Here is an 11,822-nt window from a genome sequence, read left to right as displayed (position 1 = left end):
TTTGTCTTCTTATAACCAGTCTTATACTTCTGAGACTGTCTCTTGTGAATGGGCCTTAAACTTATTTTTCCTGTCTCAGCCTCCAGAGAGCCAGAAGACATGGTGTTACTGTGCACAGTCATAGCATACACATCAGTCCTCTGTCAGATACAACTAACTTATGTATATGCACAAATGTTGGAAGACATGATGTCACTGTACGTTGTCATAGTATGCATACCAGTCCTTGTTCACACACAAGGAAACAAAAAGAAATCACTTTACCAACAGGACCCACCCTGAGCCAGACTGGCAGCAATGCTATCCTTGTTCATGTGCGTCAGGACAGAAGGTGTCTTAGAGGGCATTCTTCCTTTTACTGATGATGGTTTGAATCCTGGCTTGACAATAGCTGTGACCCTGAGAACATTGGACAGCTGAACTCTATCAGGGGAGTACTAACACCAACGGCCTTATGGACTTCTATGATAACGAAATAAGCAAATGCATGGAAAGCTTATACAGTAGTGCCCAGCACAGAGTACGTGGAAAGCAGTGTGCACTGTCATCAGCAATTACCAACATGACTTTGTCACTGTAAACAATTAACTGGGAAAAACACACAGACAACTAGTCTACACTGTTGATTCAAGTTAAATTTCTACTGACAAAGTGAGAGTGGTGGGAGCTGAAGCAGGTGACAGACAGCTGCGGGCAGTGCTCTAGAATCTAGCCCAGTCCCACGAGTGCTCCTGAGTGAAAAGCCTTGAGTCAGAACCAACCTGGCGTCTCCCAGGTTATCTAGCATTTATGCTAGATAATGCTCTAGACAGAGTAGAGGCAAGGCCAATAAACAAAGCAGGACATGTGACAGTCGGTCTCTATACATGTACACTGAAAAAGCAGACAGTGCCCAGGATGCGGTCATATTAAGAGAAGCTGAGGGGCTGGTTTCCATGGCCAATGCTCCTAGACAGATGTTTGCAGCTGTAGATGGGAACCGAAAACCAATGAGTCCAGAACCTGAACCCAGACTGGAGAGGGAAAGGAGGTAGTGAAGCCTAGTCTAGCCCGGACCTGTCCACGATTATACCATATGGCCAAGTCTCCTCACTGCTCTTACATACGATGAAGTGAAAAGAAAACGGTGAAGTGAATGAGGTAGGGCTACACAGTGAGATCCCATTAAAAAGAGAGAAGTTTTTTACAAAGGTAGCTATTGTGGTACATATCTGGTAGCCCAACACTTGGGAGCAGAATGATTACCCAGCTATGAGCCAGCCTGGTCTACACAGCAAGCTCCCAGCTAGCCGGGGTACACTAAGTAAATAAATGATGAAAACAGCTAGCCAGCATTCTGGAGCATCTTGTGGATTTCTACAAGGTAAGTGCTAACCAGCAAAGAACTCTGGCTAGAGAGGTAGCTCCATGGGGGAGAGCTCGCTGCATAAACACGAGTACCTGAGTTCAATGCTCAGCACTCCTGTCAAAAGCCAGTGTGGCTACACATGACTATAACCCAGTACTGGGGGCTGGGGACAGGAGGGTCACTGGGGCTGTGCTCGCCAGTCAGCCGAGCCAAAGAGCTGCAGGTGCCAGGTTCCGTGAGAACCACCTCAAGGGAATGAGGCAGAGAGCAACAGAGGCCTCCACATGGTGTATATGAATGTCTAACCTCCTGTGTCTCCCCCACAGCAAACAACCAGCGCTCAGGAGAATCTGAACAGCACACACTCACTTAACCAGGGGGTGAGGAGTGGGGTAGGCCCAGGTGTAAATGCACACAGGAACTCTTGTATACCTTACACTGGGAAGCAGAGCTTTCACTATTTTCAGGCAAGGAAGCAGAGGCACAGAGAGTGTATGCAACTTGTCCTCATCACACAGGCCTGAGACTCAAGCTGGATCCTTTCAAAGCTCCAAAAGAGCCTTTTCTGCAGCCACTGGACCGATATCAGCGATTAGTCATTGAAGGAATAGAGCATTTTATATTTACAATCTTGTATATCACACTTCTCTTACAAAACTAGGGCCCTTGCAACTCTAGGTCAAATGCTCACATTAAACTCCTGGCTGGACCTAATGAGTGGCCACTCCAGGCCCCTCAGTTTATTCACAAGTAGCCTCTCCATCCCCCTCAGGTCAGACCCTCTAAACCACCTGACAGTCCCAGGCTCCTCAGTCCCCATCTTCCTCACATCACACAGTCAATGTCATCTGTTCACATTCCTGCCTTTAAGGGCCTTTGAGCTTGCTCTTCCTTCTTTTTTTTTTTCCCCCCAGAGCTGGGGATCAAACCCAGGGCCTTGCGCTTGCTAGGCAAGCGCTCTACCACTGAGCTAAATCCCCAACCCGCTCTTCCTTCTAATATGGTCAAAATTACTTCAATCCATGTCTACAAGTCTGTTGATAATATATGATAATTTGAAAACTTTCCCCAAGAATCAGGGTCCAAAATCTCTGCTAAGAGCTGGGGGGAAGTCGAGAAAGCAGGAGAAAAGGGTTGCTAGAACAGAATGAAGCAGACACATATGGCTATACACAGAAGGAACTGAACAAGGACTGAGGCAAAGGTTCTGGAAGCCCATGTGAAATCTGCCTCTCGGGAAACTCTTACCTGTTCATAATTTATGAACATGGCCGTCTCAAAACTGCGGGCTGCCCACTTTAGGAGGTTGGCTGACTGCTCCGGAGTCATGTACACCAGCACACATTCGGTTATCAGGAGTGTGGGCAACCTGAGAGAGAGAGAGAGAGACGGGTCATCAGGTCACGACACCGAGTTAGGCAAACATCACAGCACTGCTGCTCCATAGCCAAGAAATCCAGAGTTAGCACTCGGCTTGACTGATGTCTAGTACAAATGTCCAGAGACACAACTACAGAAAGGAGAGCAAGGAGCTGGCGTCTGTCTATCTTAAGAAAATGAGTTCAGTGCATGGGGCAGACTAGAAAGGGAGACAGGCCTGCTGCTGCTGTGTGCCTACTGTCCAGGGGCAACAGAACCCTGTAGGCTCTCCCACTGCAGGAGATTATTCTCCTACCCTGGAACCGGGGCTGTGTAGACCAGCAAACAGATAGTGTGGAGATCACACACGCACTGAGCATGACCTGTTCCTACAGTGGAATCCTGACAGAAAATGAACTCCAGATAGCCAGGTGATGGGAAGAAAACGAAGTGTCTTTGCTGATAGCTGCCAGCTGGCCCATCTGCTGGTCACTCAAGTGGGCCCCTGGGGCTATCAACATACTTGGCCTCGAGAAAGAACCACCCATTTAAGCCCAGCCCCACTACAACTCACAGAATCCTTAGCAACATGTGAACTGTTTCAAACCACTGAGCTGAGATATGTAGAAATTACTAATATTCCTTTAATAGAATCTAATCTTTATTAAGTGAAGGTCTGCCATAAAGAGATGGAAAAAGAAGACTTAAGAGTTTAATTCAGTGGTTCAGAGCTTGCGTAGCATTTATGAGGCCCTAGGTCCATTCCCAGAACCAAATAAAAAAAATAATTAATTTAAAAAGCTGAAGACAGGGCTGGAGAGATGGCTCAGTGCTTAAGAGCACTGACTCTTCTTCCAGAGATCCTGAGTTCAATTCCCAGCAACCACATGGTGGCTCACAACCACCTGTAATGGGATCTGATGCCCTCTTCTGGTTTGTCTGAAGACAGCGACGGTGTACTCATATAAATTAAAAAAAAAAAAAAAAGCTGAAGACAATGTCATTACAAATGGTTATATTCTTCAAGAAATTCTATTATTAGTATGCATCGATCTACCCAAAGTAATAATACATTTTAAAGCAGTAAAAACAATACATTGCTATACAGTTATCCAGACGGCATAACTCTTCTTATATTTTGTACAATTCCACATGTTTGCCTGGCACACTGGGCCCCCTTACCCACTGTCATCCCTCCCCTCTCCTACTTCCAACAAATCTCTCTCACATTCATGTCACTTTATGTCTACTAAGATTGACAAGGGCCACCTGTGTGAGCATGGGTTTGGAGCTCTCTGTTGGAATCATGTGCTCAGCAACAGGGCCACAACTGTAAACAAGGATCACTCCTCTTCCAAAATCTACCAGTAACCAGTAGTTCAGGGTAAAGAGCAGGGCTCTATGAGCCCCTCCTCCTTCCTAGTCCTGTGCAGTGGATAGAAGTGGACCAGTGATGTGAACTAATGGCCACAGTGGTAGGTCAGGTCTGGCAGGGATTGCATTTCCTAGCCTAGCCCTTTACCCATCTTCCCAGCCACTCCTCCACAATGCACCCTATGCCTTAGCAGGGTGGTACGAGTGGCTGCTTTTGGGCGTCCTCATACTCCCTGTGTTACTAGAACATCTCCACTTGTCTTTTCTAAGTTCATTTACATTCCTTCTCAGACTCCTTTGCCAGATCCTCATTTCCTCCCTTCACCTTAAAGAACAAGATTCTCCTGACTGGTTATTTCTCTCAAATTAAGTGGCTTTCTTTTTCTTTTCTTTTTTTTTTTTTTGAGCTGAGGACCAAACCCAGGGCCTTGTGCCTGCTAGGCAAGCGCTCTACCACTGAGCTAAATCCCCAACCCCAAGTGGCTTTCTTTTGTCTTTATGTTTAGATCATAGAACAAATAAACTACATGTAATGAAATGGTAAAAAAAAAAAAAAAAAGAAACTGATAAAAAAACATTATGTATCTTTCAAATATATTACTACAAAAACTGAAATGATTTCTATACACCGAAATTAGAAGTTATTTGTAGTTCCTCCACTAAGAACCATAAGCAACAACTAAAATTATAGAAATGTAACTGCAGCTCAGATTCTTCTGTTTGTTTTTTGAGACAGCCTCACTGTGAAGACCAGGCTGGCGATCAACTCCTGAGTCTCCAGCGTAAGGCTGACACCGCAGACATACAACACCACACACTGGCCATTTCTCACACTTTGTTCAGTACTGAGAATTAAAACCCGAACCCTGCATACACACGTAGGCAGGTGCTCTATCTTTGAGCTACATATATCTCCAGTCCCATTTCTTAGATTTTTAAGTCAGTTATCACTGACATGAACTTGGAACATGGCTTGTTGGGTTCTGATATTATTCCAGTACTCAAAAGAGAAACTGTAGAAATAAAGACGTGAAATAAACTGTTCAAATCATATCCTCGTGCACCCTGCGACCAGAACCCCTATGTGTATAGTTGCACATGGCACCTCTGCTCATAGCTGCCATCAGTGAGAGAAGTATGGCATTCACAACAGCCTAGCACTGGCCTGACAGCACCAACCATCCCCGTGTTCACCTGCATTCCATTTTAACCTTTTAAACGGTGAAACGATCAATACCTCCACTTAACTAAGACACACACCTATTGCTCATTAGCATGCTGGCCAGCCACCTATGTGCAGGGTGTGTACCTGTGTGTGTGCACATGTACGTGGATCAAATGTCTTCCTCTCCCACTCTGACCTTACTGCTTCTCACAGAAGCAGAAACTCATCATTTTGGCTGGCTGGCCAGTGAGAAACCAGGATGTACCTGTTTCCTCCCCAGCACACTGGTCCATAGATGTGCACTGAAAGAGCGCATACCACTGAGCCATATCCCCAGCTCCACCACACACCTTAAGCTCAGTGCAGCTGAATCACAGTACAGAAGGGAAAACACCGAATCCAGGAGACAGAAGTAAGTCCGTACTGCAAGCATGATGAATAACAGAAAGCAAACCCACTTTTTTCCAATTTGACAATATAATCTAAGTCTAAAGCCTTGATCCTTATATGGATCGGGGACAGAGCTCAGACTAGGCTGGCACTCCTGCAATGCTCACACTGGACATGGTATGAATCTCAGCACTGGGGAGGTAGAGAAAGGAAGATCAGAAGTTCATGGTCACCTTCCCTCTGCACAGTAAATTCAAGGCCAGCCTGGAGTACATAAAGACCATGTCACAAAATAAAATAAGACGAACAAACAAAAAACTCACATAATAGATTATGAAAGTGAGAAAAAGTGATATTACCATATCTCATTTAATAAGTTAATGACCAAAGAAAAACAGCCCCAAGCTTTAAAGAAACCTCTAATTGTATTTATTTATGCGTATGTGTAAGGAGGTCAGAGGACAAGCTGTGGGAGTCAGCTCTCCTCTCCCACCATACGGGCTCCTGAGGGTTAAACCCAGACTGCAAGGCATGGTGGCAAAGTCTCATGTTGCAAAGGCAACCACTGTCATTTAAGCTGTGACAGAAGGGAAGCCTCAGGAAAGGCATCACAGGGAAGTTTTGTGGTTTTAAGTTGTGCTGTTAGTGCTGTCAGCTTGTCAGAATCTAGCATCAGCAGGAAGACAGGCATCTGAGAATGCCTGTAGGAAATTATCTTGACTGAGCTAAGGTGGGAAGAGCCATTCTGTGGCTTGGGATTAGGGCTGCGTAAGTGGCGGCAGGGAGCTGAGAGCAACATGGACCCACTGCTCCGCTTCCTGACTGTGGATGTGGTGCGGGCAGCTGCGTCCAGATCCTGCCGTCCTGACTTCCTGACATAACAGACTATACTTTGAACTGAGATGAAGCAAACACGTGCTCCCTTGCGTTGGTTTACTTGTGTTGTAGTATATAACCACAGCGTAAGGAAATGAACTAAGAAATACATTGGAGTTATTTGAAATTTAAGTTACAAATGGTTAGAACCAAATGCAGTGGCACACATCCATAATCTTAGCACTAGAGTGTCTAGGATTACATGATGAAGCCTTGTATCATGAAAAAAATGAAATATAAAACAAAGACCACTTAAAACTATTGGTGGTGATAGTTGGGGTTCTAAACACAGTCTCTCTACATAACCCTTGGCTTCCCTGGAACTCATTCTGTAGCCAGGCTGGCCTCAAACTCAAGAGATCTGCCTGCCTCTGCCTTCCCAGTGCTGGGGTTAAAGCCACGCACCACCACCGCCTAGCTACTTAAAACTCTATTTTTAAAGATGTATTTATTTATTTTATGTGTATGAGGACACTATCGCTCTCTTCAGATTCCATTACAGACGGTTATGAGCCACCATGTGGTTGCTGGGAATTGAACTCAGGACCTCTGGAAGAGCAGCTAGTGCTCTTAACCGCTGAGCCATCTCTGCAGCCCCCTAAAACTACTATTAAGGATACTCATTAACATTAAAAACAGGATTAACAATTGATTTTTTTTTTCAAGACAAGATCTCACTAAGGGCTATGTAACCCCAGCTGCCCTTGAACCCATAGTGACTTATCTGCCTTGGCCTCCTAAGTACTGGAATTACCAGTTTGGGATCACTACTTTTCAAAATATAATGTAAAAGAAAGCACTGAAAAGATAAGGGAGCCACCCGGGAAATCAGACACAGTTCTCATACTTGTAACAACTGCTTTTCACCTTTTGGTATGGGGTTCCAAAAGTGAGGCCAATTTCCCCATCAACAGCTCACTTATAACTGGGTCTTCCCTGTTCTGTCACATCACTGCAGAAGCTGCAGGTCCCTAGGGCCGAAGTCAGACTGAAGTATGACTTACTCCAAAAGTGACCAGTACACGCTCCTCCTGTTCCCCCACCCTCACATGCATTTCATCATCAAGTCTTTAAAACTATCTGGAGATACAGTATTTACACCATATCAGAATGCAGAAAAGAACTAAGGGCCAAATAAATTTAAAAAATATTTTAAAGGACCACTGTCAAATAACTAGTTCATTAAAAGGTTGGCACTATGCTCAGGATAAGAGTCTAAGACTCCTGATGATGAGGGTGCCACAGTAACCTAGGAGCATCTGATTCCAACCCTTGGTGACTCTCATAAGCCTAAGGAAACCAGTGTCCTTGAATATCAGTATGTTATATTCAGTCAAAAGAAGAATAAGCTACATGCTATAATCTGAGATCTGTGGAGTGGAAAACCCAGGCTTGCCCTCAGACTTCCCCGACTCAGTTCTCTCTCCCCTGTAACACACCTGAGAGCCAGCTCATAAAGAGGAAAGGTAACTTCAGCACACATTATTCAAGGTTCCTATTCAAGATTGGTTGGCCCTGTTGCTTTGAATTCATGCCCAGATTCCAGATGGCCAGGAACAAATGGTAGAATAGGGTATACTTCATAACCAGGGACAGAGAAAGGGACTGGCTGTGGCTCCTTCAGAACTTATGCCCAGTGTAATCCCTACTGTTACGGTTTGAATATGCTTGGCCCAGGGCGTGGCACTATTTAGAGGTGTGTCACTATGGGCATGGGCTTTACGACCCTCATCCTGGCTGTCTAGAAGTCAGTATTCTGCTAACAGCCTTCAAATGAAGATGTAGAACTCTCAGCTCCTCCTGTATGATGCCTGCCTGGATGCTGCCATATTCCTGCCTTGATGATAATGGACTGAACCTCTGAACCTGAAAGCCAGCCCTAATTAAATGTTGTTATTTATTAGACTTGCCTTGGTCATGGTGTCTGTTCACTGCAGTAAAACCCTAACTAAGATACCTATCAAGTTCCCTTCCTAAAGGTTCCACCTCCTCCTAAGGGCGTCATGGCCTAGGAACCAATGGTGCTCTCTGAATACTCAGTGAGACAAAGACAGACAAAGACTCCAGGATGGTACTAGGCCATCAGAGCCATCTCTTGCATGGGACACGTGGACCTCCAAGTCCTACTGAGGCTAACAGTGTTGCTGAGTGGTGTAGGCTGACTATGTCAAGAAGAGCTCCAATATGCAAAGATACTAGCTCCCACATTGGCACAGATAAGTAGGGAAGCCATGGAGACTTGGTGCTCCCTGTTCTCTCCGTCCACCTCCCAGAGCTCACTCGTATTTCACATCCATTCCTACCCTCCTCCTACTTATGTCCCCCACTGCTCATTTCTTTAACCTGCAATGGATGCTCTGCCTTATTTATTCTTTAAGCAACATTCCCTTCACCACATCATCCCTTTAAATGTGCTCCTGGGTACTAACTTCAGATGGTGACTACCCAATGTTATCTTTATATATGCAGTCTGACTTTGACTTGGTTCCAAGGCCACACACCCCTCATCTCTTCTCTACAAAGGGCGATCTCAGAAACTTGGCATAGAGGACCCTTCTTTTCACCCATAAGCCACTTCTGCAATCTAAGTGTGCACTTCTGGTCCAGAGATGTGGCTTTACGTAGTTCGAGTGTTATTCTGCAACTTGATTTTTACTTCGTGGATAGATTTTGAGTTCTCCATGTGGAGTTGAGTCATGTACTTCATGGTTTATTCATCCAGTTTCCTTCCAGGGAGCCTTTCCAATTTCCTGCTACTCTGCTGGCTGCAATCAACACCCACCTTTTAGCGTGAAGTAACTTCTCTGGAAAATACACCCAAAGTGGGACTTTTGTATCACAGATTACAATTCTGCTAGCTATTTCCCACTATTCCCACCATGGCTTGTAGCCAGCCCACTCCTACTTGGTGAGTCACTGCAGCCTACTCCCTACCACCCACATCCTCACCAACTTCATACACAGTCAGATTTACATATTCTTGCCACTTTGGTCAGAGAATACCAGAACTTTGTATGATGACTACAATGGTCTGACAGCCCCATGTGATGGGCACACGTTGTACATCCTGATGTCCTGTCACTATCTACCTATCTTTGGCCACTTTCATGAGTGTTGGTCTCTATGTATTTTAGACACCAGCTCTTTCTTTGCACATTGTTGCTATAGGCTCTCACACACTTTATTATATTAGGGCAAGCATTTTAAAAAGGAATCACGGGTGAAAAGCACACTTAAGGAAAAGACTGCTTAGAACTCTCAGGAAACTACAAAAAGTAGCAATGGCACAATACAGCATAAAGACAGAAAGCAAGTAGCAAGCTGTACTAACTGGCTCTCATAATTCGCAGGAAACCACAAACACATAAGGGGTTAAAAAAAAATCTCACTGTGTATTCATGTTACATTTCTTTAGTTTCTCTTCCAGCTCAGAAAGGTCTCGGAGATCTGCTCCAATGATGGCATATCTTTTTGAATCCAGCATGTGACTATCTGCAAATGCAAAAAATAAAACGCTTATTTCAATGCAAGCCAATGATATCATTCTTTTAATGGACAAGGCCTTTTCTTTTTTGAAGGTTATTTTATTTTACATTTTTAATCATTTTATGCGTATGAATGTTTTGCCTGTATGTATGGCCGCATAGTACGCAGATGGTTGTGAGGCTCCATGTGGATGTTGGGAATCAAACCTAGGTCCTCTGGAAGAACAGCAAGTGCTCTTAACTCAGAGCCATCTCTCCAACCTAGATATGGCTTTTTCAAAATTAAAGTAACTTTAATCCAGGTACGATGGTGCACACCTTTAATCTTAACACTTGGGGAGGCAGTCAGGTGGCTCTCTGTGAATTCAAGGTCAATCTGGTCAGCATAGCCAGTTCCAGGACAGCTAGGGCTACAAAGAGAAACCCTATCTCAAAAAACCAAACATGATGATGATGATGATGATGATGATGATAAAGAAGAAGAAGAAGAAGAAGAAGAAGAAGAAGAAGAAGAAGAAGAAGAAGAAGAAGAAGAAGAAGAAGAAGAAGAAGAAGAAGAAGAAGAAGAAGAAGAAGAAGAAGAAGAAGAAAACACAGAAAAATCTAGGGTAAGTGAAAGTCCCTGTATCTCTGCAATGAGGTGGAGAGGAGAGCGACAGAAGAGGACTCGACTCCTCTTATGGTTTCCTTATGGGTACATGCACATACAAACACATATTGAACACACACACATAAATCATATGACAGGACAGTGAAAATTAGCCCAAGTCATATCTTCTAAAGGTTATCAGTGAACATTGTAGTTTTTTTTATTTTATGCTTAAGCTCAAGTAAAACACTTCTCTCACACACACAGGTATTTAAGAAAATAGGACCACTAAGTACCTGTTTTCCAAATTGTGTTTCCTACCTAATAACAGCATCGAAGACATCATTCTCTTTATTTTGATTTGTTTTCTCAAGATGAGGACTTACTGCGTTGCTCAGACTGATTCCTCCAACCTCAGCTTGTCCAGTTGGGACTACATACCTGCACCACTATGTCCAGCTCACGGAACCATTTTCTATATTGATTTTCTAGCATGCCATTAAAAGGGAAAATACAATCTTCCACTGCTGAATATATGGGATCACCATCAAAAACACCTTGTATTTGGTCAATCCCATACTATTGGACATACACAGTATTGCCAAATTTTCTCCATCTGAGACACTGCAATGAACATCCTCGTACATACACTGATGAAGTACCTGTCAGTCACCAGTCAGTTTAAAAGAATTACGAAGCAATACATTTTCAAAATGAGTAAGAACATGAGTTTTCAGGTGTGCCCGAGGTAAGATTTCGTAGTCATCGGTGTAGTCATGATACCTCAGTGTGGCCTTATAAATTGTCAAGTATTCAATGACTAGGCTTTGTTTGTTTGTTTGTTTGTTTTAACAGGGCCTTGCTGTTTAACTCAGACTGGCCTTGCAGTCACAGCGACTCTCCCACTCCTTGAGTGCTGGGAAGACAGGTGTCTATCACTGTGCTCAAATCAGGTATCTTTCTACTGCAGGCCTTATTTACTATTTCCTCAGTGGTACAGAAAATGTAACAAGGTGACAAGTCATCCTGAACCACTGCTACTGATTCAAGTTCTGGCTCTAGACTCCTTATCAGCAGGGGCAGAGAGTGGCACAGTGCCCACCTTGCATGTATAAAACCCTGTATTCAATCCCCAGGACTAAAGCACCAAAGCATGGAAGCAGGCCCCTTATCATCTTCATCAGTCGACGCAAATACACTGAAAAAGATAAACACCTTCCGGGAGTCCCTTAGATA

General features: G+C 44.1%; 1 protein-coding gene across 2 annotated transcripts in view; it reads right to left on the bottom strand.

Annotated features, from left to right (window-relative positions):
* Positions 1–11,822, bottom strand: part of Lcmt1 (leucine carboxyl methyltransferase 1) — a 56,276-nt gene that overhangs the window by 12,043 nt on the left and 32,411 nt on the right. For both annotated transcript variants that reach the window (XM_087571586.1, NM_199405.3), the window contains exons 6-7: positions 9,902–10,004; positions 2,597–2,717 (exon numbers count right to left, since the gene is read on the bottom strand). In XM_087571586.1, the coding sequence (XP_087427712.1) occupies positions 2,597–2,717; positions 9,902–10,004 (224 nt within the window). The remainder of the gene's footprint in view (positions 1–2,596; positions 2,718–9,901; positions 10,005–11,822) is intronic.

The sequence above is a fragment of the Rattus norvegicus genome, chromosome 1 (genome assembly GCF_021556685.1).
Source record: "Rattus norvegicus strain SHRSP/BbbUtx chromosome 1, alternate assembly SHRSP_T2T, whole genome shotgun sequence".
Taxonomy (NCBI): domain Eukaryota; kingdom Metazoa; phylum Chordata; class Mammalia; order Rodentia; family Muridae; genus Rattus; species Rattus norvegicus.
Note: the sequence above shows the minus strand (reverse complement) of the source record. Positions and strands in the feature narration are given on the sequence as shown.